Source organism: Sorex araneus, chromosome 3, assembly GCF_027595985.1.
Source record: "Sorex araneus isolate mSorAra2 chromosome 3, mSorAra2.pri, whole genome shotgun sequence".
NCBI classification, from domain to species: Eukaryota; Metazoa; Chordata; class Mammalia; order Eulipotyphla; family Soricidae; genus Sorex; species Sorex araneus.
The window spans coordinates 167669215-167684671 of NC_073304.1; the positions used below are offsets into that span (position 1 = coordinate 167669215).

At 45.1% G+C, this 15457-nt stretch overlaps 1 protein-coding gene across 8 annotated transcripts in view; it reads right to left on the reverse strand.

The window, feature by feature from the left end:
• Window positions 1-1962: 1962 nt before the first annotated feature.
• The window catches only part of LOC101539053 (NXPE family member 4), a 388567-nt gene continuing 375072 nt past the window's right edge, over window positions 1963-15457 (reverse strand). For 5 of the 8 annotated variants that reach the window (XM_055129854.1, XM_055129853.1, XM_055129855.1 and 2 more), the window contains 5 exons: window positions 14998-15103; window positions 10286-10980; window positions 9692-9753; window positions 7728-7934; window positions 1963-4285 (listed from right to left, as the gene is read on the reverse strand). In XM_055129854.1, the coding sequence (XP_054985829.1) occupies window positions 3750-4285; window positions 7728-7934; window positions 9692-9753; window positions 10286-10980; window positions 14998-15087 (1590 nt within the window). In that variant the 5' untranslated portion in view covers window positions 15088-15103 and the 3' untranslated portion in view covers window positions 1963-3749. Of the gene's footprint in view, window positions 4286-7727; window positions 7935-9691; window positions 9754-9845; window positions 9964-10285; window positions 10981-14997; window positions 15104-15457 lie in introns of those variants that run through there. The other 3 variants (XM_055129860.1, XM_055129859.1, XM_055129858.1) reach the window with 3 other exon arrangements.

The following is a 15457-nucleotide window of genomic DNA, read 5'->3' on the forward strand; positions in this document are numbered from 1 at the left end:
ATGTAGACTTTGGCTTTGAAGGGTGACCGTGAGTGGACAAAGCTATGCAGGATGTTCCCGAGAAGGAAAAGCATTACATTTTTGAAATTATGTCTCTTACCTAGTCTTGATTGGGAAACACATCCAAAGGCCACTTTAGTGAGAGAGCAACACTTGGCATATGCCCTGGTGTTCTTTGTTTCATTTCTAGGCAAGTTTGTCTCTTGGCTTGCATTATACCTATTTTGGAGGTGGGACCAAATCTTACTCTTCTTTGTTTTTACTTTTCTTCCCCAGGAACCACCTGCATGGGCATTACTGTCCACGTTCTGAAGAGCCTTTCCCAGAAATGAGAGGACAGCCAAAAATATGTATTTTCGTACATGTCATCCTTTCTCATTTATTGATTGGGGCGGGGAGCACATCTGGCTGTACTCAGGATTTACTCTTGGTGGAGCTTCAGGGGACTGTATGGGGTGCTGGGGATCAAGCCCATGTCAGGTATGTGCAGGGCAAGCACTCTACCCTCTCTACCACTATCTTTCTGGCCTCAATCCTTTATTTATTCCCTTCCCTTCATTGTGTGTCAGTGACTGGAGTCACACACAGCCTGGGCATTGGTGCCTACCTCCTCAATCATGGCACTTGTTTGGTGTTTGTAAGATTTGTGTAAAGGTCCACTGGGATTCCTACTCATCAGCTGTGGTTTGTACGTTCAGGTTGTGGTGCTCATGTTTGTCGAGGGTTCAAGCTTCCTGGCAGGGTCCTTGTACATGTTTGAGTTGGGGTGCTCAGGGAGGAGCTCACCCCGCTAGTAGTGGTATCACAGATGGTGGCTAGGTAAATGCAGAGATTCCGGGCTCAGTCAGCAGAGTCAGTCTCAGTGGGTCTTCACTGGGTATCACTCAGTGTCACACTGGGATTCCATTTCGGCCTGGTGATCACACTTGAAACCTGAGGTTTGCAAAGCAGGTTTGCTCCGAGTCAGAGCTACCTCTCAAGCTTCACCTCTCAATCAGATAGCTATTTGATATCAAAAGGATAGGCTGTGGGAGCTCACCTTCCTAGCCAGGGCCATGTAGTGTCTGTGATATCCAGAGCATCTGGCATATACTAATAGTTCTGTCCACCGTGGATTGTGTAAGATACTCATTGGACACTTGCCAAAGAACCACCTGTGTAGTGGCTATCAGAGGCTACTTATTTGGAGTTCAAGAGGTGCTCTCTTTCAGGGAAAGCTCTTGGAACTAGTTACCACTGTTTCCTTGAGGAGTATTTGCCCATCTTGAGTAAAATCTGGCCTGACAATGGTAGAGAGTTATGGGCACTGTGAGGGGTAGTTACTGTCCGTCCAAACCACAGACATGAACACTGTTGTAACCATGTCATCTAAACTATAGTGATCGTAATGCTGCTGCTGCTAATAATAGTAATAATAATAATAACAGGATCTGTCCACATGGCTGTGTGCCAGTTATTTTGACTGTTTTATCTCGGGAGAAGTTTTACTTAGTACATACATGGTAGACAATTATCTCACATGGGAAATAATGAGCACCTTATAGACAGGGCCATAGTTATTCGTAATGGTGCTGTTTTTGAAAACCCAATAATCCTTCACCAGGCTTTCCTCTTGAGAGTGCCAACTTCTGAGAGTAATCATTCTGAACACATTCTCCCATCTGAGTTTACACTCTCTCATCTGGCCCAAACATGTTCTTTTTTTTTTTTCTTCTCTTCCCCCTCTCCCACCCGCCTCTGCTACCCTGCCCACACAGAAAAGAAATGCACAAAACTTTGGCTCTAATTTTAGTCTGCTTCAATTCTATTCCTAAGATCTCTACCACACTGCAGAATGGTAAGTGAAGGGTACCTAACAAATGGAAGAAATTAAGCTCTTCCACTCTTCCAGTCTCACGTGGTTTCATAGCTCTGGCTCCTTCTCACCTTAGCAACTGCATCCATTCATGGCAAGTCTGAGTTAAGGATCACAAGCCCCTCCCCACACCCCCTCCCTCCTTCTCACCTATTACTCCCTCCCCCCCTCTATCTGCCTGTTGCTTTGCTGTCTAATCAGGATAAAATGGAAACTCCCTGTCACTGATGGGAAGGTCATGCACGATGCAGCCCATCCGCCTAACTTTTCTCCCCTCCTTGTTTCTCTCCTTGATGATTCTCCAGGCCTTTAAACAACCCAGCTCTGTTGCCTCTCGGGGGTTTTACACCTGCCAATTGTTTCATTGTTTTGGTCTCACTTGAAAGTCTCCTCCTTTGAGATTCTGTAATTGCTCTAGCCAGTCATCTCCATCACCTGCCCTGCTTATATGCTGTTCACACTACAGTAGCAGTTTAGAATTATTTTACACTTACATCTTTCACCTTCAGTGACCATGTGTTTTGGTGGCAGAGAACGCCTGGTCCTTTTGGACTGGTGGATTTCTAAAGAGCACGGCCATTCTTGTGTGGGGTCACGCTCGGACCATCCAAGCTGATGCTGACCAGTGAATGAACTGTGGTTTATGGGCTAATAAGCCAAAATGTATTATTTTTCCTTGCCCAGAGACAAGTAAATACATTTGAGATGTTCCTCTTGTCATGGTTTATTCCTACTGGAAGTAAGAGCAGGTCAGGACTCCGTGGTCTCTGGGACTGGGTTAGAGGGAAACATTAAGGAAGAATCTGATACTGTCACTTTACAGTTCTATTACCTTAGCTGACAAGCACAGATCAATCACTTTTTGGATAAGGTTATGGGAAGACCTATCAATTAAAATGTGTATGTACTCTTAGCCACAAATACTTATTTTCTACATAACACATTTTAAGTAGTGAAGCTTTCTCCAAACTAACAAGTCCCAGAGCCCAGTACTCATATCTGTAAAATGGACTGATGGTTCGGGTGGTATTGACAGAATCTTCAAGTGCTATCCACCAGGCACCCTATCTCTGGCCCCGCCAGGTAAGACCAGAACTAGCATTTCAGGCACCCCAACCAGCCCAGAGCAAGGTTGGAAAAATCACTCATCTTAGCCTAACTGCTTCTTTTGGGAAACTGACCCCAGAAAACAAACCAACGAGAGTTATAAAACTCCTGGCCACAAGCCAAGTAAAGCCCAGCTCTGGGAATTCCCTCTGTTTCTCTGTAGGTCTGAAAGAAAAATGCTGTGGAATCAGACTAGCTGTGATTAGCCGTAGCTGTTCCTGTGTGGAGGGAGGGAAAATTGGGATTTTCAGTGTCTTGTTGCCTTGCTTGGAATTCCATTGCTTCCCAAGCAATAGAACGATTCTCTTCTCCTCACTTGGAATTCATTGGGAACTTGTCTCGAGAGGTGGAAATGGGGTGACTTATTAAAACACAATTTCATAATGACTTTTTTGCATGCATTTTCATGGACCAGAGAACTTGTAACTATTAGGGCTTGACTTCTCATCGGTAAAGAGGGATAAAACACTGATCAAGAATTATGTCTTCTTTAATTTAATATAAAAATATTTGGGGGTTGGAGAGTTCAACGAATTGGGCCTTGTACACTGCCAACCGGGGGTTTGATCCTTGCACCCTGATGGTCCCCTGAGCACCACTGGGTGTGGCCCAAAACAACAAAAAAATTATAAGTGGAAGCCCTGGTTAGAAATAACTGACTTGACTGAATAGGTAGATCATGGCTCCAGCATTGCTCCATCTTAACCGGGAACTCAGAGCCCTGTGCAGCATTTGACAGCAGACACTTCAGTGGTGTCTGGGAATGGATTTCCGAGACGTGTGCTCTCTAGCAGAGATAGTTCAAAAATATATCAATCTGGTTTTTAACAACAAAGTCAGGGGGGTGGACGTTGTTTGTGCCATATGCGATGGTAATATCCCAGGCATCAATGATGCTCACATTGAGATCCCGAAAAATGTCCTTTATGGCCAGATGATTGACGTAGCCATGGAAGTCCGTGAACCGCTCCACGTCAGGTTTCAGCTCCCGGATATTTTCTGCCTTGATGAACACCTGAGTGTCAGGGCTCCGCAGAAGAAGACGCTGGACAGCTTTGCGGACGTTGAGGGCCCTTCGGATAAAAACGTCAATGGGGAAGGGTCTGAAATGCTGGCCCAGGGAGATGACGATGACAGTGTCTTTGCCGCCTCCAGTCCTGTCGATGGCCCGGGCCATGTACTCCATCTCTTTGACAGAATAGGTCAGGGAGCCGATCAAAGGGTAACTGTGTTTTTGCCACTGGATGTTGATGTTCCTATCCAAGTCCACAGCAAGTTGGTTTTTCAGTTTCCCAGATTCGTGCAGATCCACCGACTTGAGAGCTAATGAGACAGACCAACCACCGGACAAGGGAAAGAGAGGAACGTTAGGAGGATCATATGGACAGAAGGCAGATTAGAGGGAAATATAATTTTACAGATATATATATATATATAAGCACACAAGAATCAAGCCTTAACATATTAACAAGCTCTTATAGAAGGGCTTAATGAACCCTGGGTGAAATATAACAATCTTCACACACTCTAAGGAAAGTTTTTTGGATCATTTTTAGCAGATTATTCATAACAAACAATACAAAATAAATTATTTTGGTTCTGCTGTGGGGCAGGGGTTGGGGTTCGGGATGGAAACGTCCAAAATATGGTGGTGGGCTTTGAACTTGAAACAGCCGCAGGATACCGGGGCAGCCCCAGCCGGGGCCGGTGCTCGGCTCCGGCCGGCCGGGTTTTCGGCCCGGGTGCCCACGCCTCTGCAGAGTCGGTGGATGTGGAACGAGCAGGAACCAGAGACAGCTTTAGGAATTGGGGTTCCAGCAAGTGCTTGCACCCATGTATGGAGACTGTGAACTAACTTTGGCTACATGCTGTTCCAGGAAGGGAAATGATTCATTTTCAAACTTAAATCTTCGCGGACTTAAGAGGCCGCGCGACATTTTATCTCTTCATTCTCATCAGTGGAAAACTTATTATCAAATATTTCCCTGTTAATAGAGCTGTATTCTTAGGGGATAAATTCCAACAAAAATAGTGAGTCTGTTTTGAAACTCTAAGAACAATAGTGAGTTATGTGTTGAAATCTGGAATGTAATCAAGGTAAAGAGAAAAGGAAGTGAAATTATCACTCACGTACGGGGTGGGTTGGGAGGTGAGGGGTGGGATGTATACTGTTTTTTTGTTTGTTTGTTTGTTTTGTTTTTGCTTTTGTTTTTGTTTTTATTGGTGGTGGAATATGGGCACTGGTGAAGGGATGGGTGTTTGAGCATTGTGTAACTGAGATATAAGCCTGAGAACTTTGTAACTTTCCACTTGGTGATTCAATAAAATAAATTAAAAAAAATATGATGGTGGGAAGGTTTAATGGTGGTGGGATTGGTGTTTGAATATTAAATGTAACCAAATATTGTGAACTGCTTTATAAATATAAAATAAGACAGAGGGCAGGGCTTGGTGTTTAGGGCTGAACATGTCAATCAGGGCTGACTTCTTTGTGGTTGAGGAATTCTGACCATTATTTGAACAACGCAAAGGGGATGCAAATAAATTATGTATGCCCTGTGAACTGCAGGGTGGTGAGCATCTCTGCAGGTTTTTTAAAATATATATATAAACTAGACAAAGCTAGTTCAAGGATAAAGGAATGAGTGGATGTCTCCACATTTTAGAAAACAAGTAAACCTCTAGCTCCCAAAGGTCTAAGACCTCTGAAGCCTGGAATTGAGTTCTACGCTTGCTTCTGTCTTGACTTCACCTAAAACATGGAGTGGTACCATAATCATGGTCTATACTACTGTAACTATTTTTTACTGAGGGACTCAGAGTTCACAGTGCATTTATGGCATTTGTGTGGATTGATTCATTTACCTCAAGATTCACTCTCTCCTTGTGTGTATATGTATGAATATATACCAAACCAAGAGTTGCGATGATTTGCTCAAGTTTACAAAGCCAGTTTGCAGAAGCTTTAAGATGGGTTGACAAAGGATAATAGGAACAGAGCAAAAGAAATATTTTCTATCTTCTTCTTAGTTTTGGAGCTATACTCAGCAGTGCTATGGGATCACTGCTGGTGGGTTTTGGGGTACCCTATGGGGTACTGGTGACTGAACCCAGTTAAACTGCATGCCAGGTAAGTAAGCATCCTGCCCACTGTACTACTGTTCCAGCCCATTTCCAGTCTAGTTAATTGGATCCTTACTACACCCATCAGGGGAGCTGCTTTGTGGTTAAGGCTTTTGAGGAAAATTTGTAGGAAAGGAAAGAAAATACATGCAGGTCATTAATGCTTTGTAACATGTGCCATCTTAGAGATAAAGGGATAGATTCAAAATCTTAACCAAGTGAGTTTTGAAAACAGAGCAGCTGGAGAGTTGGAGAACAAATGACAGATTTTCTTCCTTGGTGTCGGATCATATTTCAATGTCCTTTTCCAAAGTGCACTGTGGCAAAATGATTACAGATGTTCTGCCTGACTCTTTGGTATGTTTAATGACCCTTTGCTTTGGAAGGTGATGCCAAGGCTGCCACCGGGAACCTGAGGTCTGGAGGATCCAGTGACTTTCCAGAGGCTATGTAGTAACACTCTTGTGCTGAGTGATGGGCAGAGCCAAGAGCCATGGCCTGCCCCTGGGTGCTAGGGACTCAGCTTCCCTTCTGGGTGTGAGGTCGCTGGGGTGAGAAGACCCGTGTGGCACCTTAGAGTCAATGCACTGTCCCCATGACAAGATGGGTTGTGGGGCAGACGGGACGATTTCCAAATAAGATAGCGCAGACCTATGGGTGGATACCGAATTCTCGCTATATGCTTCGTTGAGTAGGACAAGAACCTGGACTCGGAGGCTAGTGCCAACTGTTGACATTAGTTCATGGCAACCACTGCAACAGCCATTGATTATCAGGCACTTTCCAATGTGCCTATGAACCTGCCAACATCCTAGTATAGGACCTGCTTCCTCACAGGATATTCAGAACCCCCCAACTGCATGTTAACCATGAGACAAAAAATGAGGCAGAGGAAAACCAGTAGCATACGTGAGATCGTGGCTTCCCAGGGGCACAGTCTCGGTTTAGTGGACCCCAAAGCCAATACTTTTATGTGTGTGTGTGTGGAGGATCTCCCTAGCAGTGCTTTGGGGGCCTTCTGGGGCTGGAACTTGGATCCTGGTGCCTGGGAAGCAGGTGCCCCTGGCAGCTGAGCTCTCTCTGGGGCCTGTGAAATCGCTACCTCACTCCTGCCATTTGTTTTTTTCATGCAATGGTATTAGTTCACCAAAGAGAACTTAAAATTGCAAATCGTATTAGAAGGGTATGGCATCTACTATCTCAGATTTATTGGGTGGCGCTGATAAACTTTTTTCATTTTCCTTTCTGCATGTCAAGTAACTGAAGGACACAATGCTTATATAAAAGGCAGAGTTTGAGCTCAAGCCATCTGGATGCAGAAGCATGCCCTTAGCCAGAATGCCAAGGGTGGGAAGGTGAATGACAGTATCTTCTGCTCTACTGATGGAGTGTGGAGGGTAAATAGGGAAGTATGGATTTGACAGGGATTAGGGTGTATTAAACATTTATTACATCACAATACCTCCCTTCTGTGAGTTTAGTCCTCTCAAAATAAAGATGGAGATGGTTCCTGTGAACTGTTTGGGGGTGTTAAGAGGAAGTGGAGGTGACTGCAAAAAAGTCTTTGTCCCTTGAAGTGGTGTAATGGGGAACCAAGCAAAACAAGTTTCTGAAGGGACGTGAATACTTAGGCAGTACTTACTGTTCATGTTCCTTACAAAGTGCTCCATCCATTGGCGGATGGTGGAATCTCCCAGTAGGAGAATGAACTTCCCTCTCAGGCATTCCCTTGGTGGGATTGGAGCCAGGTGACAGGAGACAGGATTCCATGAGTCTCTCCAGACGTGCCCACTGGGCACTGCGGCTGCCATTCCACGCTTGCATTTTTCTTTCACTGGAACTTCTTTATCTAACAAGGAACCAGCACGAGAAAACTGGTGGCTACCCGTCAGCATTTTACTAGACCCGACAGTATTTCCTAAGTGTCCTTGTGACCGGGGCCGAGGGTGGTGGAAAAGCTTTGACCAAACATCCTTTTAATGAAATCATTATTTTCCAGTTAATTCTTTTCTGATATGAATCTTCTAAATGATTCCCATTAATGCTCATTATAAGAGAACGTGTTTTTTCCTGGGAGTGGGAGGAGGGTCTTCTGGGTGAAATTTAAAGATTTACTTGCCTTTCCCTGAAAACAAAGCCATCAATTTTCACTAATGAAAACTATCATATCATGAGCTTGGGGATAAAGTGTGCTAACACCCAGTTCATAGTGTTTAAAATGCGACCATCAGACTCAAAATCCTTTTAGTTCAATGCAGGGAGTGATGAAAAATCACTTTTGGTGAGTGACCTGGGCAGTCTAAGTGTCCGTAGGGTGAGGCTGAGTCCTGATGTGCCAAGATTAACTGGTTAGTCAATGCTGAAGAGACTGGGAACCCAAGGGACCGAGCTGGTTGGCACTGAGAGGAACATTGGAGGACTCGGAGCGATCATTTAGCCACCAAATAAAGTAGTTTATTATTTTAATAGCTGGTATGAGTGAACTTGTATATGTTGGGTGAAAATTCCATTTCTAGGCTCCAGCATGATACTACAGCAGGTAGGGCCCTTGCTTTGCACATGACTGACCTCGGTTCCAGATAGACATAGTCCCACCGAGCCCACAAAAAGTGGTCCCTGAACACCGATGGGTGCAGCCCCCAAGCAAAACAAAATTCCATGTCTACCTTTAAAGATGTATTATATATATTATTTCATGTGAACATAGGTATGACGAGCAAGGCTATTAATTTTGAATTTAGAAAGACAAACAATCTCATGTCGTAAATCATTAGAACATTATTGGTGGAGGCAGGTGTCTCCCAAGCAGTGTTCAGGTTCCCATCAAGTTATTCTTGTGGCTGACTGGGTGGGTGATTTAGTGCAAGGACACAAAGATGTGATGCTTCTTGGGCCCCACAGTGGAAGGGATGAAATTGGAGTTGCTGCATGGCCAAACAAGTGCCTTAACCCCTGTACTATCTCCTCAAGTGCCTTAAATCATTTTTGATAGAGATTTCCTAGGCTATCTGGAGGTGGAAAAAAATGAAGAGAATTATGAGTATGGAGGTGCTAAAATAGGTAGAAGGGTGGCAAAGGCCGAAAGGGGGAGTGAATCCATGCAGAGATGGGGTCGCTCTGATGTGCAGTGGTTGATGGTGATGGCATGGGAAGGTGAATGGGGGGAACTCAGGGAGAGAGTTTTGACACGTGAAGTCTGTGTTAGACGAGCAGGTATGCTGCTGTCTGTTCAGTCGGTTATTGACGAGAGTTTCGGTTATGAAACACGGGAGTGATCTCATTCACTGACTTGGGTAGCTGGGATCTTTGCCCATCAAAGGCAAGCCTGCTGAGCAGAGTACCAAGAGGCAAGGAACAGGGAGGAGCTGCAACGGAAGGAGGTCACACCTCAGGGGATCTAGAGCAGGGTGTGGAACCTTTTTCCTGCCCAGGGCCATTTGGGATAGTTAATAACAACACTCAAGAACTCTACAATACAGGCAGGTAGACTGGGAGCAACTGGCATGGACCACATGGTTTTGTGTCTGGTCGTGGTCCTGCAGGCTGGATCTTGTTCTCCCGTGCTATAGGACCAAACGCACCCCCTCTGACACCAGGCAAACTTACTGCTGCATGTGGAGACGTGAATGGTGGTGTGACTGTCCATGATCTCGACACCTATATTTGACCTGAAAAAGACAGGGATAGAAATTGATTTGCTGATGGTTCCAAAGCTCAGGAAATGCATGAAGTCACGTTATCCATTACATTAACTTCTTACCAAGTTACTTCTTGGTAAGAAGAGACACTATGCCCATAGTTCCAGGCCATCGAGCACATTCTTACTTCTTTGCCTATTATTAGTACAGATACTCAGAAGGTGTGGAAGACAATTGGTTTCAGAGCAGGAAGAACATGTAGAGGTGACCTTGACTTACTGTGGCTCATCTTTTGACTCTCAGATACTATGAAAGCCATGGACATTTGGTAGAGACTCTGGTCAATGGCCATAATTTGTGTATCCATCTAGATTATCCTCTTAATTTTTAGTATTTCTAACTTTTCCCCTTTGAATGAGGATTAAATGGCCCCAAAGTTTAGGGGCTGCTAGAGATGGGGCATGGTCCCCAATGAATTCAGAGTCCCAAAGTTGATAGGGCACTTTCCTTTGGGGCAAAGGGACTCCATCACTTGGTCCCGTTGGTCTCCAGAGATACTTACAATTTAAAGAGGCTTTTCTCTTGTTTGCTGAGATAAGAAATGTCCTTGTTTTTGGAATGCATGAGGGTGAGTGCTGCGCACGGCAGGCCTGGTGGCCTCACGCAATAGAAGGCTTCGTGGTCTCGGACGTCCAGATACTCACACAATTCGGCACTTGAGTTTAAAGCCAGGCCACACTCAGTGCTGACAGAGGAAGTCCCGCTGGCAAACTGGCCCATGAAGATCACCTTGTCGTAGCCTTGGTTCCTGGCCCTCCAGAGCGCCGACACGCCCTCGCTGGGGTGGATGAGCAGGACAGACAGGGAGGCCGGGCCCTCCCAAAACAGGGTGAAGCTGACCAGGTAGGTGCCGTTGTGGAAATCGGTCACCTTCCCCGAGGCACCGGCCTTCAGGGCTGGGGAGGATATCCGGGCCCTCAGGAAATCCCCGCCATACTCCTTCCTGCGCCCCAAGTGGTCCCTGGCCTGGAGCAGGACGTCCAGTCGGTCCCCCCTGCAGTACGTGTCTCGGGGGTGGAGGATGGTGGCTGTGCTGTGTGAGGCGCTGGTGGTGGCGCTCACGTGGGTGAAGGGCCGGGCTGGGATGAGCTGGTCGAGCTCCTCCACGATCCTCCTGACACTAGGCTCAGGCACTGCAGGTGCGGGTGCGGGTCCCAGCGGGGAGGCAGCGATGGTGAAGTGGGTCTCTCTGCACCACTGTGAAAACCAGGGGAGAAAAGGTTGTTTGAACTGCAGAGTAGAGAACCAGGTGTTCATCAGGCTATTTGTACTTAAAGCCTAGAATACATTTTTTGGGAAAAAAAAAGAATGGGGGGAGGCAGGGAAGGAGGGAGGTAGAGAGAAAAGGAGAGGGGAGAGAGAGACAAAACAGCAGGTAAGGCCAGCCCATGTTTGATCCCCAGCACCACATAAGCCTCTGAGAACCGCCAGGTGTGGCCCCAGCCCCTGAGAAAAAAAGTGATTATCTTTTTTCCCTATTTTACCTTTTATGCTTTGTTTAAACATTCTATGCAATTAGTGTTTTTCAGATTGTTTTAACTAAGAAGATAACCAAAAAACATAGGTTTACCAAATATTCGTTTTCCTCAAAATCACAAAATAGCGGATGCCAAAGCTCTATCAGAAAACCAGTCAGAGCCATGGCAATGATAATTGCTGTTGACATTTAAGAAAAAGGCAATGCCATTCAGGTTGGGGATATATAGATAAGTGGTAGGATGCATTCTCACCTGTTCCAACCTTGAGCATTACACCCATGAAAAAATCAATATTTCCCCAAATTTGTATGTCTCTTTACAAAGAAACATCTCTACCTTTTCTCAAAGACCTGTGTGCTCTGTGTTGCCAATCATAATACCTAAAGGGAAGGAGAGAGAGATAGAGGGAAGAAATTTCCCACTTGGGTGAGAAATTTACTTTGCATTTTTATATGAGCATTTTTATATGTTGAAAAAATGCATAGAAACAATGCCTCGGGTCATGGATTGTTAAAAGGTTATACCAGAGAGAGAAGAAAAGTGCTTTTGGGGATAAAGGGCTGGAGGGAAACTGGACATTGGTGGTGGGAAGTGTACACCGGTGAAGGGACGGGGGAGGAACATTGTATGACTGAAACCCAGTCATGGATAACTATGTAACTGTGTATCTCAGTATGATTCAATTAAAGGAAATAAAAAAAAGACCTACGTGCTGTTCCTGCCCATTTCAGTAGTCTTACCTATTTTCATCTTTTGGACAAGTATTGATTGCATTTCGCTTTTGTTGGAGTTCTATATAGCCAACCTGGCACTGCAATTTGGGAAGATCTCAGAAATATAAACACTGGGCAAAGGTGGTGACCTTTTGTTAAAGGTCTTGGTCTGTGCAGTGAAGTTGCCGAGAAGTGCACCATGCAGCAAGTGAGAATTCTCACGACCCCAGAGCACTCTCTGTTCGGGATAGAAGCCTGGCTTTTTCTCTGACCACTCTGTACCTGATGCTTACTTTTATTTTATTTTAACCGAATCATTGTAAGATGCACAGTAACAAGGCTTTTGGGTTTCAATCATACAATGTTCCAACACCCATACCTTCACCGGTGTGCATTTCCCACCACACTGTCCCCACTGACATTTCATTCCTTCCCCTCATCTAAAGTTGTGTCAGGAAATGAAATACCTTATCTTATTGCGAAGATTAATAGGCCAATATATAAAAAGCATTGAAACATGCACCTGACCCATACCACAGGTTTGCTATTGCTCTCTCTATTGAGAAGTAAAAATGCATATTTATGCTATAAATATATTACATATATTACATTATACTATATGTTTGGTCTTTTGGACAACTCCTAGCTGTGCTCAGAGATCGCTCCTGGTGGGTTAGCAGGGGGAGCATGCGTTTTGCGGAGTGTAAGGCGAGCTCCTTACCCACCGTACTTTCTCAGAGAGCCCCATAAAATATATATTTTTAATTAACGTGTCTTTAAAAATTTGTGGTGAGGGTCTTCCAAGCTGTGTTCAAAAGACCACTCCCAACACTACTTGTCCAATTGTACTCGACAGTCTAGTGCTGGGGTGTTTGGGACTGAGTCATCACTCCAGTACCTAAAAAACAGTTTTTTGGTGAATGGTCACACCCTCTGGTGCTCAGGGGCAGTTTCAGAGTCTCTGGGGTGCATGGGGAGTCGAACCCTGGCCTCCCACTGTGCACAGAATACCTTCATTCCACTGAGTTATCTCTCTGGCTCCCCTAAAATAGAAAACCATGCATACACCTCTCCCCCACTCCCTGTGGGAGCCATGAGGCAGAATCACAATTGTTTGTGCTGAGGTGTGAGTGAAGACCACAAGTGAGGCTGGACAGGAGGGTGGGGGAAGCTCCCTTGCCTCACCCCACTGTGCACTTAACCTCTTGGTGGAGAAAGAAGGGGCACTCACCAAGTGTTAGCAAAACTTCTCTGACAGTGAATTCAGTCAGGGTCAAGTTCAGAAAAGAGACCCAAGGCAAAGAGGTCAGAGAAGTAAAAAAGTTACACTTGGTAACAGATGTACTGGCCATCCAGGGAGAGATGCTAGACACTAGACACTGTATGCAGAAAGTCAATTTGAGATTTTGGAAAGTCCTGCCATTCTGTGTGCAAGCAGAAAACTGGGTTTCCAAGGGTACAGCGATAGTAGCAATAAATAAATAAAGTGCCCATTGTAAATATAACAAAACATCTGTAAGAATGGTAAGCAAAGTGATAGTATATACCAAAAGATCTTGAGATGACCCGAATGAACAAAGAGATATTGAATGTTGTTAAATAGAAAAATACTATTAAAGTGTTAGTTTTTCCAATTTGATCTAATGGTTAACATAAGGTCCATGTAATTTGGAGGGGGGGTGGGGTGGGGGGCATATGTGGTGCCAGGGATCAAACCCTGGTCAGCTGCATGCATGCAAAGAAAAAAGCCCCTACCCAATTGCTCCAGTCCAGGCCTATATATTTTTTAAGTTGGGATTTTTGGGTCAAATTTAACAGGGGTACTTTTAAAAAACTTTTATTAGTGAATCATTGTAAGGTACAGTTACAGACTTACAAACTTTCGTGCTTGCATTTCAGTCATACAGTGGTTGAGTACCCATCCCTCCACCAGTGCCCATTTTCCACCATCCCCATCCTGTCCCTTCCACCCCACCCAGACTCTGTGGCAGGGCATTCCCTTTCACGCTCTCTCCCTACTTTTGGGTGTTGTGGTTTGCAGTAGAGATATTAAGTGGCCATCATGTTCAGTCTATAGTCTACTTTCATCCCGCATCTTCCATCCCGAACGGGCCCTCCTCCCTCCCTTTACTTGGTGGTCCCTTCTCTATCTGAGCTTCCCTTTCCCCAGTATTCGAGGCAGGCTTCTAAGCTGTGGAGGAATCCTCCTGGTACTCATCTCTACTATTCTTGGGTGTTAGTCTCCCATTCTAACAGGGGCACTTTGAAACATGAAAGAGTAAGGGATCAACTAGGTAAGTAGCTTAACCTACAAGTTTTCAAGATTAACTGCCAAGCAATTGATTTGAGGTAATGAAGAATGAGATCCCAGAAGGGAATCTGGACTTATTAGAAATTTTGATATATTAAAACACACACACACAAACATACAAAATGCCCAAAGTCCACGAGTCACAGGGCTAAATGTTTAAAGCAACCTTTAAACGTTTGAAGTAAATGGCTGGGACGAACCTTGGTGATGATGCACATGTGAGGGGCCCTGGCTGCCTCTCGGGTTCCACAGAGCAAAACGAGGAAAAAAACTCTCTCTATATCTCCCCAAAAGAGTTTAAGTAGAATATTTACACAAGTAACCTGATGGTAGAGGGGAAAGCTCTTCTTAATGCTCAGAAGTCATTAGAGGAAAAGAATTGTATTTGGTAAACTCCCAAATATTTTACTCCTCAGCAGTTTCCTTGAGTGAAAAGCCACGTGTAGCACTGGGAGAAAAATTAGTGTGTGTGAAGAACAAAGGGAGAACAGGCATGTGAGCTCATGCACACCCGACAGTCCCCTTCATGTTGTGGAAGAATTATCAAGTAGGACTGGTAAGGGATGACAGTGGGGAAGGGGCCTGTCTGGATGACAGGTTGACCTGGATTCAATCCCTGGCTTCCCTCTTGGCCCCTGAGCACTGCTGGCATGATCCCCAAACCTGTCCACATGTGCGCTTTTGTAAAATGTCCTACGAAAGCAGTCGCTACCTTTGTGGACTTCTGATAAACGGTGTACGTGATCCAGACGGCTGCGAGGAGCAGGAGTATCAACAGCGACCTGGGAGTTGCCACATTCATTATCACGGCGAGGGTCCTAGAAGAATCAATGTGAAAGCAGGCGCACACAGCACACTGAACACACAGGAACAAATAGGGCAGCGCCCAGGAGTTTTATGCTTTTGTTTTACTGCTGTTCCAGGAACTGCCCCAGCCACATAGCCACCCTAAATTCTCAAGAAATGCCAGCAGCAAAGAGCTAGAAATGCAGGTTTGCACACATCTAGGGGAAGTCTTTGGCCCAGCAGCGTCCCCATAGATGTTGTGTTCTCTTGATTTAGACACAAAATTACAGACACCGAGTCTGGTGATCGCTTCACCCCAGGGTGCCTTTTATTGTCACTTGATTTTCCCAGCACGCTTATGACAATATCCTTAAGACCTGTACCCT